Source organism: Rousettus aegyptiacus, unplaced genomic scaffold, assembly GCF_014176215.1.
Source record: "Rousettus aegyptiacus isolate mRouAeg1 unplaced genomic scaffold, mRouAeg1.p scaffold_m13_p_10, whole genome shotgun sequence".
NCBI lineage: Eukaryota > Metazoa > Chordata > Mammalia > Chiroptera > Pteropodidae > Rousettus > Rousettus aegyptiacus.
The window spans coordinates 14,828,428-14,854,147 of record NW_023416285.1 but is presented as its reverse complement, the minus strand read 5'-3'; the positions used below and the strand labels follow the sequence as shown (position 1 = coordinate 14,854,147).

At 36.9% G+C, this 25,720-nt stretch overlaps 1 protein-coding gene across 5 annotated transcripts in view; it reads right to left on the bottom strand.

Moving 5' to 3' along the window:
* Window positions 1-25,720, bottom strand: part of TBC1D19 (TBC1 domain family member 19) — a 91,936-nt gene that overhangs the window by 14,656 nt on the left and 51,560 nt on the right. For all 5 annotated transcript variants that reach the window (XM_016164958.2, XM_016164961.2, XM_016164960.2 and 2 more), the window contains 4 exons: window positions 23,162-23,224; window positions 13,211-13,295; window positions 10,990-11,034; window positions 1,465-1,497 (listed from right to left, as the gene is read on the bottom strand). In XM_016164958.2, coding sequence (XP_016020444.1) covers window positions 1,465-1,497; window positions 10,990-11,034; window positions 13,211-13,295; window positions 23,162-23,224 — 226 coding nt within the window. The remainder of the gene's footprint in view (window positions 1-1,464; window positions 1,498-10,989; window positions 11,035-13,210; window positions 13,296-23,161; window positions 23,225-25,720) is intronic.

The window sequence follows — 25,720 nt, the reverse complement described above, 5'->3', positions numbered from 1 at the left end:
AAGAAAAGAAAACAGGGAGCCCTATACGTCACGATCCTCCAGACTACTGGTATGCACTGCAGTGACTATGTTAAAGCATCTAGTCAGCTTGATCAACACCACTGAGGAGAACAAAATGCAAAGTTCTAGATATTTTTGAACCCTTTTCATTGTATGCTAGTTTTAAAAGTATTTTTTTTTTTTTATTACATCATTCACCATGACTGTCTGATGTTGGACACTGAGGGGCTTTTTACAAAGAAAAGTATTAATTTATTGCTGATTCTTTTTATAAAAGTAAAATTTTAAAGTATTTCTGTTTAGCACAAAAGTGGGAGGGGGTAGCAATAGTGGGGATTACAACCTTCAATAAGTTCGTATGTAATGCAGGAAAATTTTAAATTAAGTGGTATTTGATGGAACATTCTTTCTCTGCTAATCTTTGTTAAGGCTCTTGCATTCTTCCTTCAATGACACAGGAGGCAAGAAAGGCAGTGTTAAGGAAAAGGAATTTTCCTCTACCCTACAAAGGTTCTTTTGGGGGTCTAATAATCAAACCAGCATGAGACATATTGACAGGAGAAAATCAAATTTAATTTCATATATACGGGACCTCACATACATGAGAGAGTCAGAGACCCGGCATGCATGAGTGGTTCAGAGGCGGAAAGGTAAAATGAGCTAAGAAATGAGATCGCTGAAGCCCAAGGCTGCAGAGCGGCAGGCCATGATTCACAGAATGGTAAGGAGAGCACGTGTTCAGTAAATAGATGTTTACCCTGACATACGAATAGGTCATCAAATTTTTTTCTGGTAATAACTCTTATTACAGTCAAGGCCCCAATTTAAATTCTTTCAGGGAGAGATAAAAGTTTCTTTTGAGCCCACAGGGTCTCAATTGCCTTTAGCTCAAAATAATCCTCATGCCAAGGGGCACTTCTTGGAGAGGCCTGTTCCGAACCCCTTCGGCACTCAGGCCTCTCAGGCCTGCACGTGTGTTTCCCATGTGTATCTCAGGATGACCAAATGCTTCAGCGTAATTGTTGCTGTGCGAACCACCAGTCTGGAGACATCACGAACTCAAACTCCCTGTTGTCCCTCACTGCACATTCTTTCTGACCTAGTATATATATTTTTTTTTCAGAAGATTTATGAGAATTAGTTCAGGAATTTAAGGAACCTCACTTTACACCTATTTGAAATAAATATTAACATGTATCTGTAGTTTCCATTGGATTAAAAAATGGTATAGAACCATTTCATAGTATGTTCCAGTTCTAATTTGTCAAGCAATCACCATCTGAACAATTACGATGACTCTTTAAATTTTTTCCCCCACTGGACATATAAACAAATACTAAACTCCATGTTTAAAAATGTTCACAATAAATTGTTAAGTGTGTGGGTGATGTGATATATAGTGTGATCTTCAAGTTAATTTTCTAAAGTAGAATACAATAGTAAATATTTTAGAGACCAACTTACCATACATTGAAAATCCATGAAAAGGGATTACACCTAAAAAAACAGAAAAAGTATTTCTTTTCAATTAGTATACCCATTGTATTATTAGGTAAATTTTAGAGGATTAAAACTGAAAATAGAAAGTTTTCCTATTTTTGTTTCGACTTTGCTCATGAGTATTAGAATGATTTAGTGATAATAACTAACAAGACAGGCTTTTTGATACCTTTAGAAAAGCAAACTAAAGGTTTTCAAAATATATCCAGATAATTTTCTATTAATGTTGAAAAATTAAAACTTTGGATAGAAGTTACAAAAACAGGGCAAAAACAGAATAAGGTAGATCACATAGCCAAGTGTAAGAACTAATTATAACAGCATAAGAAAGTCAATAGATTATGTCCTCCCTGAAACAACTTCATCCTGTATGTTAGAATCCAATCTGTTAAAAGATAAGCAAGCATTTTAAGGTCCTTTTGTATGTATAGATGTATTCCTTTATAAACTTACCAAAAATCATATCATAGAATGTGGTTCAGAAAAAATATTGGCAGCAATATTTTCAGTATAATTTTTGGCAAGAATATTAAACAAGAAAATTAAACACCCATTTCAAAAAAATACTTGAAGCCTAACTTGGTGTGCTAAACATCTTGTTACATTATAAGTGAAAAATCAGAATTTGATCAGTTTAGGTTCAAAACAGAAGTTCTGCAATATACACACACTGTGTGTCTAGCATTGCACCGAATCAGGGTGCAAACGCAGCACAGAAGAAAGCTGAGAAGTTTACTCTTCTGAAAAATAGTACAGAAACGCTTTATTCATCTGACACGTTCAGAAGAAAAAAACTCTTAGTGTTGTGTTGGCAGGGACTGTAGGGGTCATCCAGAGTAAGTTCTAATAAATGATCGTTCAGTCTCCATTTAAAACAAATCCAACAATAGGGGATGTGGTAATTTCCAGTGCAAGCAATTACAATTTTGAACAGGATTAACTTGGGGGAGTTATTTTTCATACTGAATCCAACTCTGCCTCCCTGTAACCTCACTTATTACTCCTAGTACTGACCGCGAAGGTTACACAGAGCAAGTCTAACATGTTGTCTCTGAAAACTTTCAAAATGTCTGAGGACACTGTTCTGTTCTCTCCTCCCACCCCTACCCCCATCACCACCAGGTTTTTAATTTAATTTAATTTTTTTTTTTTTTTTTTTTTTGCTCTAAGACTTTATGAGTTTCTTTCTTATTTAAAAAATTATTTTTTGTTTAGAGAAGACTTGATGAGTTTCTTTCACGGCTCCTCAGGTAAAGTGATGCTGAAGCGCTTCCTTACTCTCGTGTCCTCTGGACAAGCTGCCGTTCGCCACAGTCCATAAAGCGAGGGGCTAAAACCTCTGAGCACGCTCCCTTTCTGCACAGCACACAGCTAAGACACAGCGCATCTGCGGAGCTGTTTGTGACCTAAGTAAATGACTACACATTCGCATCTCCATTACATGCCTTGGTCTATTCTTCTCTGGTGAACCATTCCAGTTCAAGATCACTCTGGATTCTCACTATATTATCTAATGTATTCCCTGCTTTCCCTGGTTCCACATTACTGAAATATTTGATAAGTACACTATCTACATCCTCATCTAAAGCATTATAAAAATGCCGAACAAGACAGAGTGAGGACAGGACTTCCACACTGATAAGTAGTTCATTCATCGGCACCGGATTGTCTAGTTACGAGCACAGACCGGGTGTCAGACACACTTGATTGGGCTCATCCAGCTCTGCCACTTAAGAACTTTCTGCCTTTGGGTAAGTTCCTTAACTTCTCTAAGCTTCGATTTCCTCATCTGTGAATCAGAGATAATGCTAGAACTTAATATGATTAAATGAGATAATGGCTCTAGCTTATCCATTAATAAATAAACAGCATGGGCCTTAATAAAAGTTAATTAACTGGTATTATCATCCACAAATCAATTCATGTTTCTTTATTGTTTCAAGAAGCTATTTTTATCCAAAAGAGCATGAGGAGCACGCAGGACTGCTCCGAACGAGTGTGCCAGGGGCTGGCGTGCGGCCTCACTGTGCGCTTTCACAGGCTGGGGTTCTCAGGAGCTGCCTCTTCCGTCTCCCCGACCCACCCGAACATGCCGGCTTCGTGTTGTCCACCTCCGGCTGCAGCCTGTGCTGCTCATCGACCTCGGGCTCGTCTCTGTGTGATTAGCCTCCCTCCCCGCTCTTCACATGCTCAGCACGGTCGGAGCCGCTGCTGCTGCTGTGAGCTCCCTCACTTGTCTGTTCTTCAGCCCAAGTGTTCTTCACATACATCACCTGTTTTCTCGCTTCCCTTTAGGGAAGTGTTCAGAGTAAGATGCTTCTTTTTTTTCTGTTTCTTCTTCTTTCCACCCCCCAAGGGCTACCATCTTCACGGGTGCTCTTGATCCTCTTTCCTTGACATTCACAGCAGCTGACAAACTAGTCTGGTCTGTGATTTGTTTCTGTGTGGCCTGTGAGCTAAGAGTGGCTTTATATTTTTAAAGGATTACTTTAATAAACGACAAAGAAGAATATATGACAGAGACTGTGGCCAGCAAAATTTAAGAAATTTACCGTCTGGCTCTTTCCAGAAAAAGCCTGCCGACCTGCGCTCTGGAATCCTGCCCCGCCAATCCCCTCCCCCTCTCCCTTTATGTGCGTTACTTAACCAACGTGTCTTGAACCTCTAGTATGTACTAGACACGGTTCTAATAACTGGAACTTCCTTTTTATTAGGAACAGAAAAATTATGATAAAATCAGTGACTATATGTCAGATGGTGGTCAGTGCTACGAAGAGAAATAATCGAGGGAAGAGGGATAGAAAGGAAAAGGCCTTGTTGATAAAAGAGCCACTGGAGCGACAGAGGTGAGTGAATGGATGAGGGCGGCCCGGGAGCCCTGGGCTTCACGCGGCGATGGCCGGAACGGGGATGAGTTACTGAGGGGAGCTGGTCTTGAGGCGGAGAGTGGGGGCATCTGCTCCCCACCCCTACTAACGGAGGAGTAGGGGCAGGGGCGGTTTGGTCCTATGACGGTTCTCACGTCTTTAGTCTCTCCTATTCCACTGCGCCCGTCCGGCCAAGGATAGTACGGCCTATTACAAATACCCTCAACAACAACACCAATATAATTGAAAGTTCATTTTCTTCCCTGAATCCTACTTTCCCATTAAACAAATCTCTAATCTCTCTCCTTCCCTTGAAGCCAAGCTTAATTTTTTGAAAAACATCTAAATTAACTTTCTTTACTTTCTCATTATATATCCTCAACTCCTTAGTAGCTGGTTTCTACCCCTCTGACCCTAACTTCTGGTTGCTAAATGCGGGATCTCCTCTCCGTGTGGTCTGGCCCCACAGCAACTGAAGCTCCTCCTCAAACCTGAGCCTGGCAGGCACTGATGACGCCGAGCGGACCAGGCTCCCTGCCTCTGAGAAACTTCTGCTGCTGGCTCTTGGTTTTGGTTGCGTTGTGTTGTTGGCTAGTTCTCTCTTCAGCCCACTCCTTACGGCTACTTCCCTAGACTCTGTCACACTTGTTTTCTCTCTCCTTCACCCAGCATCTCATTATTAACCTGTAATTCCCACTGTAAAAGCCCAGGATCCTGCGCCTCCGGGATTTTCTATTTCTAGTCTTCAGGGAAGAAAGCTTTGAGTCGTCTTTGCTTTTTAGTTCTCCTTCAGCCTTTACACCTAAATGTGACCACGTTGCTTTCCTGTCCCTTTAGGACAAAGGGTGCCTAACTCTTCTGGATTTGGCCACATCTAACAGCAAAAATTCAAATTCTGTGTGACACTCTGAGTCTCTATTTTCATTTCCGAAAACGGCAATCAATAAGACTCAACTTTATTGGGTTGTACCAAATACCAGTGAGTTAATGTATTTAAAGTGCAGCAGCGTAGTACTTAGCACACAGCAGATGTTCGATAACCGTAGCTATTGTGTGCTCTTGGAGAGAGGGTACCACATTTCAGTATTAGCTTAAATCTAAGAAAAATTTTTTTTGTCAGTATTAAATAAGGATTCACTTCAGCTTAATCAAGATTAGCCAGGGCTTACAACCCCGAAAAAGGGGACACAGGCCACTCTGTTGAAGGACGCGTCAGATTCCGGCAAGCAAAAGCGGCAGGCATGAGCGGCCCTGAGGAATCCATTAACGCTGCAGGGCACATACCACCGAGAGCATTTCTTTGATCTCAGAGGCTGCTATGTTCTTGGGCAGTTTTTCAAAATCTTTTCTTTGGCTCTAATCACTCCAGTCTTTCAAGGGTTGAGTTTCATTTGCCTGGCCATCATCCAACAGTGTGTTACTTCTAACAGCCGTCAGGATGCTTGCGACACCATCTCCTATCTGGCCTTAGAGTTCTACAGGTTTGCTATGAGTGATTAAGATACAAACCTTCCTTTATTGATATGAAGACTGTCTAAAATATTAATTGCCTACTCTGTTCAGTAGGAATGACTTTATAATGATTTAGTGTGCCTTCGGCATAGCTCAGGATGCTAAATATTGGCAACAAAAATGAATCTTGAACTACATGAGATATAAATAGTAAATATGACTCAGAAAATATCCCCAATATTAACATGCTTTGCACTTACTAAATATTTCCCCTTTATTTCCTCACCTTTTCTATTAATACTTAGCATTTGTAGTTGTACCATAACACACACACCTGATTCACTTTAACATCGCTCTAGTTGAAAGCAAATTTTTACACTCTTTCATTTGAGATTACTTAGTACTATTTATTTAATTCGTTTGTTGAAATAATCACTTCCTCTGTTTATTCTCATTCCGCATGTAGCCTACAGGTCAGGAAGAGCAGGGATTAGGACAATGGTTAAATTGTTTTCTACCTATTTCCATTATCTTTCTGAACTAAAACGTTAGGGTGTGAATTTGTAACTTTATTTTAGCAGTTAACATTTCGCAAAACATCAGAACATATTAATACTTAAATATCAATCTAAAACTCATACTTTAATAAAAATTTTAATTAGGTTTTTAATTTATGTCTAAAGTTACACATCAAATGAGTTTTGGATTATAAACTGTTTTAAATTTATTTAATTAATATAGAGGACAGGGTACATTGCTATTTACCAACCTGATGCTTACGAGTAGATTTAAAATGACCTACTTTCATTATTTCTTCCAAGAGCCTTTCCCAATCCTTGCTGCACTGTAGGAGGTTTAGCAGCATTCATGAAATACCAGCAGTGCCCATCTCCACACCCGACCCCACCCACCCCCAGCGGTGATAACCAAAGCATCTTCGGCATTGCCAAATGCTTTCCGGGGGTTGGAGGGTTGGGGTGGAACTGCCCCTGGTTGAGAACCACTGCTCGAGAGCACTAATTTTCCTCTACCTAATGCTCATTGGCAATTAATTATTTTCTTTTATAGGACACGAATGTATTTCTTATAGTACACACAATTAGCAAATTATGATGTTTTAAGTCTCAGTCAGAAAAAAGTCTTGTCTCTGCTTCTATTCTTGCTCCTCTGTATTCTACTATATTAATTCCCTCATTCATTCACTCATTCATTTAACAGTGTTTACTGACCAGTGACTGTACGCCATACCTGATTCTAGGTGCTAGGCATGCTAGTCATCAAAACTATTGTCATTGTTCCCTTGGAGCCTACATGACCACCTTAACTAAACACCTGTGTCCTCCCCCATCCCCGTATTAATAATCGATTTATTCCCTTTCATTGTTCACTTTATCGCTCTGAAATTATTTTCATCAGCTATTTATTTACTTGTTCGTTGTTATGTCTCCTTCACTAGAATGCCAGCTCCTTAGCAGCAGGTACTTCCATTGTGGCTCGCCCACCCACAAGAGGGAGCCAGAGCAGGGCTAAGGAAGTATTTATTAAATGAATAAACGAAGACAAGTTGTACATGTTGAACGAAGAATAAAAACAAGAAAAGCTTATAAAATTCTGTGAGGAGTCTCCTTCGGCTCAAAAATTTTGCTCATCAGCTGTTTAATGGATCTACTAGAGAAAATCTGTCCACTGACAAGGCCTCAGACTAGGTGAGAGGGTCACCTCTGATACCACTAAGGCCGGTCGTTTCCACTGGCAGAGAGGGGCTCACAGGTGGGCGGGTAAGCCGGCAACCTCTGCCCCTTGTCGGGGACCGAGTGTGTTGGTGAGCTGCACGCAAACCCCTGTGCAGGTCCGGGTCCCGCTTCGTAGTGCTGGTGGTAGAGGTATCCCTGAGATTTCAAGGTAACCCTATCTCTGGCCGTGGTTGAAAATCTTGAGTGGGTAATATAAAAATGTTGCCTTGAGTAAAAAATAAAAGGACGGCAGACCAACTGGTCTTTGTCTCATCTCGTTCTGCAGCTTCAAACGTTTCCCAGAGAAGCAAGTCCTCCCTGATTCTGGTAAGGTTCCAAAATAACCAGAACAAAGAAATGTTTCTGAAAAATGAAGTTTATGAACCAGTGTGGGTTTACTCCATTAACATTAAACTACTTTTATTCTCAATGAAAGTCTTTCTAGAATCTATTATATATAATCCTTTTCTTTTCCAATATGTTAAGCACTTTCTTTTCTTTTAAAAGACACTGTAGCGAACTCAATAACATTTTATGAGGCAGTAAGGCATAGTGATTAAGAATATTGCTTCTGATGTCAAAGGGCTTGGGTTTAGAGCCTGGCTTTGCCACTCACCAACGGGGCAGGTTAACACTCTGCCTCAGCATCGTTGTCTATAAACAGGGATAATATTAGTCCCTGCCTCAGAAGGTTCTTGTAAAGATTAAACAAATTGATACATGTAATGTAATTAGAACACTGCATGGTATACAGCATTGCTTGGAAAATGTTACCTGCTGCTGTTGCAACTACTACTACTACTACTACTATTATTATTATTATAGCAATATTTTTTCTTGGTGCCTTATGTTCAAAAGTCTTAAATTATTATAATATGTTACAACCCAGCGATAGCTTTTTAAAAGCATAAGGTTACTAGCGTTTACATAAAATAGCCCTAGACTGACTTGCTGGAGTGCTCTTCTATGCCATTTTATAGTTTTTCTATTTTTCTTTGTAGGTCTTCTACTGGTAGTCATTTTCTTATCTCTATCAGCCTCTTTCCATACTTCTAGTTTTACATGGAGAATAAGAACTAATAAACCAAGTTTGTTAGACATGAGCATTTGTAAAAGCTAGCATGTGTTTTAAATTAAAGTGGAAGAGCTCCCCTGTGAATAGAGAGAAGAACTTGACTCCACAGACATCTCCTCTGGCTCTTCAGAGCTATTTTATTTTCTCTTATTTCCTAACTCATACATAATATAAAAAGTGATCTGAAATTTAATTTTTGGGGGGTGATAGATATAACTAAGGTTATATATAAATATTAAAATGAAAAAGCTTCTAAGTAGTTCAAATAAATACTCATTAAACTCCCACTATAGGTAGATACTGGGGGAACAAAAATGAATGATATGGTCCATGAACTTGCAATCTGGAGGGGAAAATAAAGCAAAAACAAACAATGTTAAGGGAATACACTAAAAGATACCAAAGACTTGCACACTGGGCACTGTGAGAGTCCAGAGAAAGGGCCCTTACGGAACCTGGGGAGCAGGCAAAGCTTCCTGCTTCCGGCAGTGCGGAAGGGAGCCCTGACGGCCAGCTGAGGAAAGGGGGAATGGGCAATTCGAAGCGTGAAAATGGAGCGGTAATGAGGTAGGAAGCAGCATAAAGCTTTCGTGAGAATATGTAGGGCTGTGTGTGTGTGTGTGTGTGTGTGTGTAATTAACAGTTTGATGTGATTTTTTTTTTTTTTAAAGTGAGATGGGAAATGGTGAGACATCAGTGAAGCCAGGAGTTAGGCTGAATAGAGGCCAGAGTCAAGAGATGTCCCCATGTGCTGTGCCGAGAGGCTTGGCCATTACTTGTAAAGATGGGGGCCAATAAGAAAGCTTTAAGAAGAAAAATGACAATTTTCATATTTTCCTTTTAAATTCATAACTCAGACAGCATTTCGAAAGACAGAGCAAAAGTAGAAAAGACTAGAAAGAAGAGAGACCAGTTAGGTGTCTGTTGCAATGAACAAGGTAGAGATGGTAAAGCCTTAATGAGGACAAGGCAGCAGGTGTGGTGAGGAAGAGCGAGGTCCCAAAGATCAAACTGGATGGTTCTGGGGCATTGTTAGACGAGGGCGGTCTAAGGCTGTGAGGAGTCAAGGACGACTGCCAGGTGTTAGGCTTGGAATCGCTGGTTAGACGACAGTATAATTAACTGAGAGAGAAACAGCACATTTTTTGTTTTGTTTTGAAACTTAATTTTGTTTTTGTTTTTCTCTTTTGACTAGCGGGCATAAGAAGATGAATTAATGAGTTCAGTTTGAGACATGTTAAGTTTGAGTTAATTATTATAGAGGTGAGAATTGCAGATATAAATTTTAGATTAAATAACAAATAGAGCCAAGAGTGAAGCTGAAAAGTCCCAGGAAAATGTGTGGAAAGAAGAGCAGAGAACAAGGAGGAGGGCCCGTGAAAAGACCTGGGCACCACACTGACAGCGGCAAGGAGGGAGGAGTGCCAGGAAAGCCAGCTGTGGGCTTTAGACGGATTGCTCAACAAAGAAGCTAAACACACTTGTTACCGCTGCATTTCTGAGCGCTCATTACACACTAGACACTGCGCTGCTTTATACATTGTATCCCACTTAATCTATTATCCATATGCTATAGATCAGCGGTTCCTAACCTTTTGCTCACTACACACCAGGCGCTTTGCTATTTTATACACTGTATCTCGTTTAATCTACTATCCATATGCTATAGATGACAAATCTGAAGTTCAGCGAAGTCATATAACTTACCCAAGGTCATAAGGTGGCAGAACTGGGGTCTGAACCCAGGACTGTGGGATTACAAAGCCCATGTTCTTAACTCTGCTGGAGTAAAAGTCCTTCTTCAGGATGCAACTTAATATTATCTAAGGACTGCTATACATTGTTTCCCAGGAAGCGCATCTTAAAAGCATCTAATAATCTCAAAGGAATATTTAATAAGCTCATTATACATCTGATCACTTTGCATAATGAAAATAGATTACTTTGGTGAGATATTTCTTCATAATCTTTTTACTTCATAAATACCACAGTTGTCCAATTATTAGAACAACAAATGGTAACAGAAGAGAAGGCAATCCACTCATTAGAGCACTGCTCTAAAAAAGCCAAAAGGAAGATCCCGGGTGGACCAGAAAACTAAGTGTCCTGGACCTGGACACATGCCTACTTAGTGTTCTCACAAACATTACTATCGATCTCAAGGAAAACCAGAGAAGATATGCACAGTTTAGCACAAGCCTACCACAAACATCAAAAAGTTCCTTAAAATCGGTATTCCACAGGTTTATTTTAGACAATGAATTATTACACATTTAAAGACAGAGAATAAGAAAGTCATTCCTATTATAAAAGTTGTAATTTTCCTATTTCCCACTAGAGGAAGCAATAGCATTACTCTTACCATTTGGTGGATAAAAGACAGCATATTCTTCTATTCCCAGTTTTCCTATAAGAGAAAGCAATAGGGGGTTTCAGCATGATTAAATAAACAAAATTTTAAAAATTAACTAATTTTGTGAAGGTACTAATAATGAAAATTTTAAAACTACAATAGTAAAATCTCGTTTTATTTTATGATATGGAATTAATTTGAAAGTACGCACACATTCTTCTGATATTATTAAATTCTTCCATCAATTAAAATCAATAATATAAACTTAAGGACAAAGTAAGTGATATAAAGTAATTTACAAAACAAATGCTTTCAAGCTTTTTAAGCACTTAAGAGAAGCATCTATTTATAAGCTTAGAACTGTATTGCTAATTATAAACAATTCTAATATATTCAATAAAGAAAGTCCTAAGGGTTGCAATGCCTCATTAGTTCACATTTTTATAGAATGTGCTGAAAAATTAAAAATTAGATGTTTTTAACTATTTGGTTAAAATATTTTCAAAATCTCAAAACAGTTGATAATGTTCAAGATTGAGACTAAATATTTGAAATCAGAATTCTCTCAGAAAATTAAAGTATATTCACCACATTCAAATGTTTGAAAGAGTTTAAAAAATAGGTTTTCCGCAAAACTTTTAAGGTTCTGAGTTTTTTCCCACTTTCCTCAATATCTTCAGATAAGTTTTATCTTGATAGTTTTTCTAACACCCCTGAGTCTATTGAAAAGTCACATGCAATCTTGAGCTTTAAGGGAATATTTTTGATTAAATAAATAATTTTTTTGTTGTTGTTCTCGTTGGGAGTGGTGGCAGAGAGGAAATGAATAAGAACCATGACGAGTTTAGGTTAAGGTGGAGACAACAGGGCTGATTTTGTGTGCAAGGAGAGAATTAAATAATGAAAAATAGATTACAGACAGACAGATGATGTAGATAGATGATGATGATAGATAGATAGATAGATAGATAGATAGATAGATAGATAGACAGATTATAGAGAGTACCTGGTGGTGTGTACTTGATACTGTGCTAGATGCCAAGAGGCAAACAGAAAAAATATAAGACTAGGTAAGTCTCTCAACTCTGTGGTTTATAATCCAGACTAAAAAACATGAAACATTTAGGAAATGTTTGCTAAATTTCCTGCCATAGGCTTTAAGTATTTTTGAGGTTTAAAGGAGTGAAAAATTGATAATGGATTGATGGACTTGGTGAGATACAGACTACTACTTCAAGGACCTATAATTTGGGAGGACAAGAAGTAGAAATCCTTCCATATGTGGGGTACACACGGAGGCTAGATTTGGGGAAATGTGGAATAATCAAGAAAGCGAAGTTAACTAGGTTAAAACAGGAGCAAGTGATGGACAGCCTTAAAACCTTGGCTGAGTTTAGAGGTGATTCCATTAGACAATTAAGTTGTACAATCAGGTTTTTTGTAGATGATGTTAAAGAAACAAATAAGCAAACAAAAGTCTTCTGTAGGTTCAATTTAGAAGCAGTTGAACAGAGGGAGCCCCTAGGCTGGGGGAGATTGATCCCAGCGCAAGGTGATATGGGCTTGTCCTAGGTAGGACAGGAGTTGCAGCACTCAGAGGGTCAGACTTGGGACACACAGGAGAAACTATTTCTTTATGGGAACAGCAGAGGGACCAGACACAATAGTTTTAATGCCGGGTATTCACCACTAATAAAAATAATTAGCTGGGAAAGGGTCCCAGGTGAAAGTAGTTCAGTCGTCAGGATATTGAAATAGTGCTACCTTGTAGGCACTATTAGTGATAGAGAAGAAAGCACTAAAAGGCACTAAAAAGCAATTAGAGCTCTATTAGCATATACATTGTATCAAAGTTTTAAGTGTTGTAGAACATTTAGGGAGAAGGAATATAGAAGGTTAAAAAATGTAGAAAAAGAAAATTTATGAGATGAACTCATAGACGGAAAAACAAAAGTCAATAGATGTGACATAAACAGCAACGGGGAGAGCAAACAGAGCTGATAAAGGCGAAAAGCAGCTGCTGGGAACCCCTGCCGTGTGACCCGTGCTGAGGGGGTTGGGCGCTGACTCCTGCGGGAGTGAAAGGACAGTGATAATCACCCGGGGGAAACCTCGTTCAGTAATTTACAACAAAACAATTGGCAACACCGATCTACGCTATTAAATGAACAGTCTTGGCCCCATAATGTACATGTTAAAGATTACTTTCTTTATGTTACTAAAATCTTACCTCTTATGTATGATTTCGGTGGTGAAGCACTGTTGTACGCAAAGTGACCCAACACAGATGTATCCCGGGAAAAACAAAGTAAAACCTGGGTGGAACATTGGGGGGGAAAGAAAATTAAGCACCGTTTAATGGATTGCTATTTCCTGCTTGGGAAGTGTTGGGGTAGAATCTTTCACGTTCAGTACAGAGACTGGCAATGGGAAGGGTGCCCTCTATTGGTAGATCTGTGGTGTTACAGTGATGCCTCGTGTGATGGTCAGAGTTCATCCAAAGATTTCTTACTGTTAGCCACTTAAACAACAGCAAAACATGCCAGTTGCTAACTACCAGTTGATTCGTTTATTGCGTTTTGTAGCTGGAAAGGAGAAACATCTGGGAAAATTTTAACAGATGAGAAATATATGGGGAGACCTAGAAAACTGCAGTGGCAGAGAGCAATTTGGGAAGTGCAGGAGCCTGGAACTAGACTCACTGCTGCGACGCAGCAGCAGGCAACCGACTGGGCGTGTCAGGGCGGGAGGGAAGGCAGCTCATGTTATTAGGAGGGATGGCAGCAGAAGCAGAACAAGTGGCAGCCCAGTACAGGTTAGAACCTGGTTGTCCAGACCAGCAGGTAGAGTGTGGCAACTCTACCTGAAGGTGAAAATAGGTAGGGCAGAAAAATCAGAATCAAGGATGTGCATTAGGAGGAACTGCACTGCTGACACCAGCTGGAATTTTGGGGTAAAGGGCCAAGCTCCAGGATGGCAATTAGAGACAGGAAATCCGAGTCCTGGTATTAGAAGATTTGGGATTCAAAATATGTTACTAAGAAAAGAATTGGGAAATCACTGGAAAAGGCAGAAGCCCAGATAACAGAATAGGGATACAAAGTCAGGGCTGGACCAGCAGCACAGTGAATGGAACGAGAACCTGCTGGTCCAAGACACCAGAAAGGCCAGATTTAGAAAAAGGGTAGATACGGAGACTGGGCATCGGTCAAGCCCAAGGGTGAAATGTGTACCAACCATTGCCACTGATTTATTTTTATTATATTCTAAAATACTATACAAGCAATATATGTTTATGATAACATTAGATACATAGGTCACCGAAACAGGAGGAAAAATGCCCATAATCTCATCAGTGTTAATATTTTTTATGTATATCCTTTCAGACTAGTCTTATACACACATAATTTTTTTAAACAAAATAGGATTACACATACTGTTTTATAATCTGTCTCTCAATATTATAAAATAAATATTTCCTACCTACATTTTTTAATGTTGCAGAATATTCTATTGTATAGATGAATAATTGTTTATTTAACCTGCTTTTTTTGTTGGTCATTTAATTATTTCCACTTTCCCAAACTATAAACAGTGTTGCAGTGAGCTTCCTTATAGCTAAATATTTATGTACATCTTTACTTAAATTTCTAAAACTGTACCAGATGTTTTGTTAAACTATGAACATTTTAAATCTACTATTTAGAAACTCTTCCCTATGAATATTTTATACATTTTGGACAATAAATTAACTTGTAGGTTGTCATTAAGTACTGGAACCCAAAAATAGTATTCACACTACCCAATTTACTTCCATGAAATAAGGTGCATCTTCTGTTTGAACACATTTTAAAATTCTAACATAATTTAAGACTTACAATACCACTAAGTATTTTTAAGAATTTGATGTAAAATAAAACTAAACTTTGGAAATGATAAAAGGTGGACTTATAACTCAAAACATTATTTCTATAAAATTCAGTGTTGTTGTCTATAAAATTTAGGTAACAACTGCCACGAGTCTCTCGGGAGCGGAGTCTGTGTATCCTGGTAACATAGGCCCAGATTTTCCTTAAAGAGGGATTGCTGTAGTTTTTCTCATCTATATATGAACACAGAAATGCCACGTGCCATCTAATTTTGTAGTCTAGTCACAAAACCCACTAAATGGGTTGGACTCAGAGCATGGCCAGAAACATTAAATTCACTCCATTATCACCAACAGTTTTCCCATAGAGCACTTGTGTTGCTAGGCAGCTCTGCCAAAGGAAAGCCTGTAATTAATGATAAAAAGAGCTTTCTTCTGTCTTATCTCATACACACACACACATACACACAACCACACAACCACACACACACACACACACACACAAATAAATTTTCCCCAGAGCAAAATCAGAACTCGATTTCTGATAAAATATTTTCAGAGTATACAATTACATATTTTTCTAATAATAAAATATTGTTTTCAATGCATACAACTACATTTTTTATTACTTAAAATAAACTTTTTTCTAATTCAGATAAACCATTAAAGGGTATTATCATGGAAAGTGTTTTCTTAGTAATTATCCACAAGAGGAAAATTTAGTTCTACATAATTCTCAAAAACAGAACTTAAGTATTGTAAGTATCCTTTCATGTATGTTATAGGGATAAAGATACATATTAAAGCTTAGTTAGTGTCATTTCTAAAGCACTAAAAGCAGCAGATGACAGCAGAGATCTATGACTGAAAAAACTATATGAAATCTAAAATTAATACAAGAATAAAATATCGAAATGGAAAATAAAGGTTAAAGCACACTCCTATAGTACTTACTGTCTGTGACATGAATTTAATATCCAATGCTTTATACAGACACTTTAAAATAATTTCAAAACATTTTTAATGTTCATGTCCTGTCTTCCTGGTTTCATGTCCTGGTATCATTTACATATATTATAAGGTTCAATAAATATTTACTGATTATCATTCTGCTTTTTCTCATCATTTGTAAATAATTCCATTTTTCAGACTCAGTCGCTTTTAAGTTTTCCAAGTTAATGTGGGACAGGCAAAAATGAATATACCCTCAACAGTTAATTCTGGCACTATTTGGAAAAAATGTTACTGCTCTCGTTTACAATGATATCATTACCAATTGTTAATCAAATGAGGCAGATTTGTTACCTGGGGAGTCCCTTTTATCACCACCAAAAGGCCTTTGTAGTTGTAACTTAAAACTGACAATCCTTTCTCCAGTCACCACATGGGATGAAACTGTCAAATTTACACTTTCTGTACTCACACGCATCATGGCCTTCGGTTGATGTTATATACTTAATGTTATAACAGTTAAGTGTTCAGGATCAAAATAGCATAGAAAGAACCAAAAATTTAACAAGTTACATTTTAGACAAGTAACAGAGATTTAGTTTGATTTTATTTGTTTTATTTCTTTAATATTATGTAACATTAACTGATCTGTTTCCATTAGGAGTCAGTTCACATAAAGTATCTATCACATCTAGAAGTAAACTCTAACCGAAGGGAATCTACAGCCCCACATAATGACAGGAAAACCTTAGTCAGCCAATAACTATTAATATCAAGCTTTCAAATAAAAGAAGAAATCTTCCTTGTTAACAATAAAAAAAATAAAACTGTATCAATTTTAAAAAGTATATGATGTTAAGAAAAATATTCAGAATCTACAGCATTATGTGCCAGAAGAAACACTGAGGATCTTATGGAATTCATATGGGAGAAACAATTATAAAATAATTAAATGAGTTAAAACAAGTAAATAAAAAGCATTATATGGCACTTTAAACACACATTTTAGATGGCCATAATCTTGTCGTGTGTGTCTGTACTGGCAAGTAGGGAGTAGATCAGGAAAGGTATATAGGAATAAATGATATTTCGGCTGAGAACTACAAGAGAAACAGGAATCGATTAGGAGAAGAGGGGAGAAGTGGACGAGGAGGCTGGAGAGGTGGCCAGTCGTGCGGTGTCATGGACGCTCCATGAAGGATTTTAGTCTTTTTGGTTTTAACCACATACATGACATGAATTGATTCGCATTTAAATAAGATCACTCAGGCAAGAAAAAGAAATTAAAGGCATTCGAATAGGAAAGAAAATAGGAAAACTGTCTTTATCTGCAGGTGATATAATCTTATATACAGACAATCCTAAAGACTATCAAAAACATGCTAGAACTAATCAATGAATTTAGTAAAGCTGCAGGATACAAAATCAACATACAGAACAGTTGTGTTTCAATACATTAACAACAAAATATCTGATAAATAAGAAAGAAAACAATCCCATTGACAATAATATAAGAAAATGCTAAAGAATAAATTTAACCAAGGAGGTGAAAGACCTATATCTGAAAACTACACGACTCTGATGGAAAAAAAAACTGAAGAAGACACAAACAAATGAAAACATATTTCACATCCACGGATCAGAAGAAATAGCATGGTTAAAATGTCCATAAGACCCAAAGCCATATATAGATTCGATGTGATCCCGATCAAAATCAAAATGGCATTTTTCATAGGAAGAGAAAAACCAGTCCTAAAATTTGTATAGAGCCACAAAAAAACTTGAAATATCCAAAGCAATCTTGAGAAAGAAGAACAAAGCGGGAAGCATCACAGTTCCTGATTGCAAACTTTGCTACAAAGCTAAAGTAATCAAAATATTATGGTACTGGCATCAAAACAGACATTTAGACCCATGGTACAGAATCAAGAGCCCAGAAAAAAAACACCTACAAAAACAGTCAACTAATATTTAACAAGAGAGCCAAGAATATTCAATGGAGAAAATACTATTTACAATAAATGGTGCTGGGAAACTTGTTAACCACGTAGAGAAGAATGAAATTGGGCCCCTATCTTATACCACTAACAACAAAAAAAAAAACTTAAAATGGATCAAAGACTTAAATTTTAAACCTAAAACCATAAAACTCCTGGAAGAAAACATAAGAAAAAGCTCTTTGACATTGATCTTGGCAGTGATTTCCTACGTATGACACCAACAGCATACGGAACAAAAACAAAAATAAGTGGAACTATTTTAAACTTAAAGGCTTCTGCATAGCAAAATAGACAATCAACAACATGAAAGGCAACCTACAGAATGGGAGAAAATATTTTCAAATAATATATCTGATAAGGGGTTAATATTCAAAATATATAAACAACTCATGCAACTCAACAGCAAGGAGGGGAAAACCCAATTTCTAAAAAAATAGAGAAGTTGGATAGGCAATTTTTCAAAAAGGATATGCAAATGGCCAACAGGTACATGAAAAGGTATTCAACATCACTAATCATCAGGGAAACGCAAATCAAAACCACAATATGTTATCACCTCACACTTGTTAAAATGGCTATCATCAAAAAGACAAGAGATAAGTTGGTGAGAATGTGGAGAAAAAAGAACCCGAGTGCACTGTTGGTGGGATTGCAAATTAATACAGCAACTATGGAAAACAATATGAAGGTTGCTCAAAAAGTTAAAAACTGAACTACCATAAGACCCAGCAATCCCACTTCTGGGTATATACCCGAAGGAACTGAAATCAGCCACTTGCAGAGATACTTTCATGTTCATTACAGCACTATTCAATAGCCAACCTAAGTGTCTCTCAATAGATGAATGAATAAAGATATGGTATAAAAATACAAAGGTGTGGAATATTATTTGGCCACGAGAAAAAAGGAAATTCTGCTATTTGCAAGCACTTGGATGTATCTTGAGGGCATTATGCTGAGATAAGTCAGATAGAAAAAGACAAATAATGTATGATACCACTTACATGTGGAATCTAAAACAGCCAAAATCAGAGAAATAGAAGGTAGAGTGGTGATTACCAGGAGTTAAAGGATATGGGAAACAGGGAGATGTTGGTCAAAGAGTAAAAAATTATAAGATTATAATTTATAAGATTAACAAATTCTGGAGATATAATGTACAGCATGGCAATTATAGCTAACAAAATTGTATTATATACTTGAATGTTGCCAAGAGAATAGATTCTAAATGATCTCACCACAAAAGAGAAACGGTAATCACATGACAGAATGGAGATGTCAGCTAGTACTATGGTGGTGATCATTTTGTAACTCATAAATATCTACCTAATCAACAGGTTGTTTGCCTTAAACTTATACAGTGTTATATTTCAATTATAACTCAATAAAGCTGTGGGGTAGGGGGAGGAAAAGAATTTTCTTTCAGTACCTATTTGCCTTTCCTAGGAAAGAATTTATAAAGGAAAAGCAAGATATATAGAATAGCTGCTTGATGCTTTCCTTCATTTATCAATTTTTAGAATAACAGGTTGGTGCTCTAGCAAATTTCAGAAGTAACTAATGAGATTTTTGAAAAGATACCATTAATGAACTGCAGATTTTAGTCTATTTGATGTTTTATAAAACCAGTCATTATATTTTTTGATGCTCAAATTGTACCATCTTTGGCCAGGTGAGCCTGTTTCAGTTACCTGTTAGTATATAACAAACTACCCTAAAATGTAACTGGTTAAAATAACACACAAATAAAAAAAAAGACCACTCTGATTTTAGTTTGTAAAACAAACTAATGGTGGCCAGCGTAATGTAAGAGAGATGAATAAGAAGGCTGATTTACATTTTAGCTATAATAAAGAAGCAATATTTAAAAAAAAAAACATACATTATACCAATAAAACTATTCTGTTTGGGAGAAGATCAACTGAGTTCTCCTGCATAAGAAATTATGAAAATCTCAACAGATATAATTCAGAAACTAGTAACTCTTGAGATTAAATTTTAAAATTTGGGGTTAAAAAATAAACTGAATCTCTGATCACCTTTATGGAGATAAATCTAATTGCTTTGCCATGTGTCAAATCACATGATTTGACAGTATTTTTAAAGCCCTGTTATATACATAAAGGAGTCTTTAAGACCATCTAGCCCAAACTTTCATTTTAATGATAAACATACAAAGGCCCAAGGAGGCCTGGTAAATTGCCATAGGTCACAGAGATGTTTGAGGACAGAACTACTAGAACCTGAGCTAAATGAAGAAAAAAAGACACTATTCAATATTGATTTGAGCACTTTGATTATATTATTTCACTGCTTTCTGACCTCCATGGTTTCTGATGAAAAATCAGCTGTTAATCTTATTGAGGATCTCTTATATATGACAAATCTTCTTTTGCAACTTTCAAGATTCTTTGCCTTTTGGATAGTTTGACTATGATGTATCTGGGCTTGTGTCTCTATGTATCCTACTTGGAATTTATTGAGTTTCTTGTGTAGATAAATGTTTTTCATCAAATTATGTCTTTACATAGTTCCTCTATTTCTTTTTCCTTCTCTTCTCCTTCTGGTACTCCCCTTATATGTATGTTGGTGAGTATAATGGTGTCCTACATTTCTCTGAGGCAATGTTGATTTATATTCATTATTTTCCCTCTGTTCTTTGGGTGATATAATCCTTATTTATCTAGGTTTAAGTTCACTGATTTTTTTCTGCCTGTTAAAATCTGTTGAGTCCCTCCAGTGAAGTTTTCATTTCTGTTGTTCTACTTTTCAATTCCAGAATTTCCATTTGGTAGTTTTTAATAATTTCCATCTCTTTATCGATCTCTATTTGATAAGACATCATCATCATACCTTACTTTACTTCTTCAAGCACAGGTTCCTTTAGTTCTTTGAACGTACTTAATAATGGCTGCAGTGACATCTTTGTAATGTCTGATATCTAGGCCCTCCTATAAGCTGTTGGGACTTGTTGCTGTTGTTGGCTTATTTGTTTAGCGACTTAATTGAAATATTTTATTGAAGTTTATTTCTCTCACAGTGTGAAACCTGTGATATACCTTGAGGGTAGAGCCTTGGGCATACACACAGTCACTCTTTGATGACACTGGTTTTAGCTGGAGTCTCTTTGCCTGTCTCTTTCCCTGATTCTTCTGCTAAGCTTTCTGCCCTTGTTGGTATTACAACCAGATGATAAGCTCAACTAATTGCCAGCTGTTTGCTCTACTGTTTTCAACAATGTTCTTAGGAATAAATTGCCCCACAGTCTGACCCAATTTAATTTGGAAACCTTTGCAGAAATCATTTTGGAGGCCAAACTTCGAGGACTCCTCCCATCTGTCTCTACCCCTGGTCTCCCTGGTAAACTACCTGACTTATGGTTTAGCATGTTACTCCCATGAAGCTAACTCCCTCTTCTTAATTGCCTACTTTTAAAATCTCCATTACTTTAGAGAGCCCTATTAGGCCTGAACTTTCTAAAACTCCATTTAAAGTCCATTCTTTAAGGAGAGCTTCAGATCGTTCTTTTCTTATGGCTGCCTCTTGTGCTGTGGGCAAAATATCTGAGTCACTTCTCTGGAGTTAGGGATGGGGACAGTGGCTCACTTCTTTCACAGTGACACTTCTACTTTCTGAGAAGGGTGCTGGCAGGAATGGGGGGACGAGAGGCCCTTGTCTTCTCACTTTGCTCTACCCATGTGGAACCTCCACCCTATGAGCAAACTGGAGTGAAAGCAATGGGGCCCCAGTATTCTCAGCCTGTCAAGAGCAAGCAGAGCTCTCAGGGCAGAGTTCTGCCCTGTAACTGGAGGCTGTTTGGAAGAAGGGAGCCCCTGACTTCTTGACAGCATTCTTCTAGAATTTAGCATCTGCAACACAGAGGTAAGGAGCATGAGAAATATTGGCTATCTGCCCCTCTTGTAAAGATACTGTGGCACTGACTAGAAGAGAGAAAGGAATTCCTTCTTGGCCATACTCAGCTGAATTGAAGCCTCCTTCATGCTGACCTGGACGGGAAGGGATGGGGAGAGTACATTATGGCTCAAGTGCCATAGGTTGTCCCTTACTGAGATTTAATAACTTCCCTGAATAAATGTGGTTTTTTTATTTGCTAACTTGACGTATGAACTTAGGATAGTTTCTAATACTTTAAATGTTTTTGTTTTTGTTTTACCAGCTATGGTTTTTCTACTAAGAATGGTTCCATGGAGCTCCTTATGCTGCCATTCCAAGTCATAATTTCCACTAAATATTTCTAAAGTACAGATGTTATCAGTAAACTAACATTACTATATAAATAAAGCATTAACATTATCTATATATTCTGAGTACTAAGAATTAGGCACTAGGCTACATATTGGCTACACAAGTAAATAAACTTTTAGATTTTTGTATTTTCCAACTTTTAATTAATGACTAACTTTATATCAATGACTAACTTTATATTAAAAATGAGATTTTAAATCTTTATTATTTTTTAAAATAAAATTAATTGCATATTTGAAATTGTTGGAATTCTCTTAAAATTGTTTCTAGGATTATTTCAATTTTTAATTTTATAAATAATTTTTTTAAAAGTCTTCAGACTTCATAGCTTAAAAGGTATGATTGATTAACCTTCTTGAGAGGTTCTTATTTAAGTCTGTCATTTTTTCTTAGACAGATGCACACCGCTACCACTATTACCAACCAAAAAACTGCTAATCCAAACAGCTAGGACTTATTTACATTTAATCAAACAAAAATTGCTTTGTGGAATCTAGATATTTTCTCCATGACATTTATATTGACATTTACACAAAATTAAATTATTAATATATATGTGATATCTTTAAAAATATCCTTTAGGCCATTCTATATAAGTTACATATTTTCTATTTATGATATTTTTATTTTAGCTAATAATAAAAGGACCTAAATAAAGATCCAAACATCCACAATATCAGCTTATGGAATGATCAAAGAGTAATCATGACACTTTGACCTGATTTTAAAACATTTAATTATTTATTCAATACCTTTAATAGAAAAGTATTATGTAAAACATTTTTTTCTAAACATCTGGGGATGGCTTAAATATGAATTTGACACTTGATTTAAGAATCTGTGCCTGTACATCTCCTGGTTGTTATGACCAAAAGGAACAGTCCAAACACTCATTCGGGAACTCTTGTTCTCCCACCTAATGCCATATAAGAACAAAAGTTAACCTTATCCTAAATTTAGAACCTGTAATTTGATACAAAATAAACATGGCTTGGATTTCAGAAGGATTTGGTTAACAACAGAGCTGTCACCCAAACCATCGTTGAGTCAGAGAACTTAAAACAAGAATATTATATATTTTAATTTTTCAACTTACCTGGTATAAATAATCTTCAAATACAAAATAATAATCATCATTGCTTGCCGTCAACTTCACATCCTAAAATTAAAAGTAGAGAATACTGAAAAGAACCTAAATAAATATGTCTATAGTACTAAGACATAAATGCAATATTTAGAAAGGATACTGTAATTATTACTTTATATACGATTATAAACTTCTCAGTTAGATTTTACCACTGCTATAAATTTACTTGACTAATATATGTGACACATTATTCGACATCAAACTGCTGACGCTTTTTTAGGTTCCATTAGTAATTCCTTATTACTTATTTCTATTTTATCTGCTTTTAATCTACTTAACTGTCTTAAAAGTTGGAAAAACAGATGTAATCATAACATTCAGAAGCAATCATAACAATCTGGACCTAAATTACTATTCCAATCTCATCGTCCACTGTTCAGGTCCACATTCTTGCCATTCCCTCAAAATACCAAAAATCTCCTATACCTTTGTAATTATTCACTTGCAAGTCATTGCTTATCAACAAACAAACAAACAAACAGGATAATGTTTATGTTCAAGAAGTCTACAATCTCACCAGCAGGAAAACATGCAGAGCAGAAATATGAAAACAATTAAATGGAAATATTCCAGAAACCTCCGATAATATTGCTCAATCTACAGAATTCAACTGGGCTGTTGAGCATGGCAGCAAAAACGGAAGGATGACGTGAGTCACAGATGACTCTGGAGGTGGTTGAATGTATGCTAAGTCCTGAAAGACTTAAAGACACAGATTCAGAGAGGAGAAAGAGGCCAGTCTTCCACGTCAGAAGACCCCATGGGCAGAGGCAGAGATTATGCATTCTCAAACAAGGATGATATTGCCTCTAAGGGGGTGAGAATTGGTTCTTGTGGGCCAAAAATATTTACATATTACAATGGTTTGTGGACCTCCAAAGCTTATCCCTACCCAACAAAATCTTATTCTTTAGTATCTAAGTTTTATGTTAGAGAAAAATTAGTTATTTTTCTCTTTAGGGGGTAATAATGAACTGGTGGAAAACAGTAGACGATTGTGGGGATAAAATTCAAGTTTGTGAAAAAAATACAGTCCAGAGAGAACCATTTAATAATTTAGCTTAGGGACGGTTTGATGATGTTCTATATTTAGTGTTGCCTTCTTCCACGCACTCCTTTAACCACTAAAATAACTTGACTTTACTTTCAGTTAAATTAAAAATGAGTCTTTGCCAAAGAGAGCTATAATGAAACTTCAAATGATTTTTTAAATGCTCGTTCCCTCAAGGGCTGACTTTAATAACATTTGGAGTTGCTCCAACAAGATCAGCAAAGCTAAACTCACGCAAATCTGGAACAGAGACTGACATCTTCCTGAAAACACTTATGTTGTGGACAGTCAGGTCTGATTCTACCAAAACTTAAATTTAATTCTTCAGACACAAACTGTTTACCTCTTTCTTACTGATTTAAACTGACATTATGTTGGCAGGAAACAGAAGTCTCAAGCTAGCACTCCCTGATTTTCTAAATGCCTTCTCTTGTGAGGATTCTCTCATTCGAATAGAAAAGAGGTTGAAGGTATTAAAGCCCAAAAGATCTCTCATCCAGTTGCTAAAATAATCGCCTCACACATGATCATTGGACATCAGTTAACAGTAGTACCTGTGATCCAAATCTGTGTAAAACCTCTGTGAGAACCAAGATTTTTTTCTCAAAAGACTGTATCCTCTTAACTCTCATCTTTGCGCCCGGCAGCATACAGTAGGTAAAAGTAAGGTTGTGAAATCAGATTGCCTAGGTTCAAATCTTGGCTTTTCTACTCAACACGCAAATTTAAACAAATTTCTTTAATCTTTCTTTGCCTCAGTTCCCTCATCTGTAAAATGTTAAAAATAACAGTACTTCCTATTTTGTTATACTTGTCAATATGTGGCTGGTGAGAAAGGGAACGACGTCAGCATAACATGGAAATCGTGTTGGTTCATACACGATTTTTCTTTAAGAAGAGGGAGACAAGACATCAGGATTAGAATTATAACAAGGAAGGGAAAATGCTTTCAGCTCAACTGCTGCACAAGCATGATCCCCTATAACTATATTTCAAAAAAATTACAAACGATGGCTGCACTGGGGGCTCCCCCTCCAGAGAGGCACGCCTCTGTCTTGGACATCTCTCAGTTGCTTTACCTCCTACCATGCTCACCCGAACACAGCTCCAGTAGCCCCGCCTACCGCTTTCGTCTGCATTATTTTAGTATTTCTACTTTATTATTTTTGTACCATTTTAATAGTTCCTGCAGGAGCAGCCTGCCTGAGCTGTCCAATTCATTTCCCAAGCTACCAATTATTCTGTTAGTACTCTGGTTACAAATTGCAAAAGCTATCTCATCCTATTTTCCCCATAAACTCTATGATTTTTAATGCATGATTTTGTAGAATGCGAAGTTTTTTTTTTCCAGAAAAAAAAAAAAATCATTTACAGCCTAACTACTGGTATCTGCTACCCTTAAGTTTCGCTGTCAGGATCAAACGACAATCCTTGTAAAGGGTTTGGAACAGTGCACG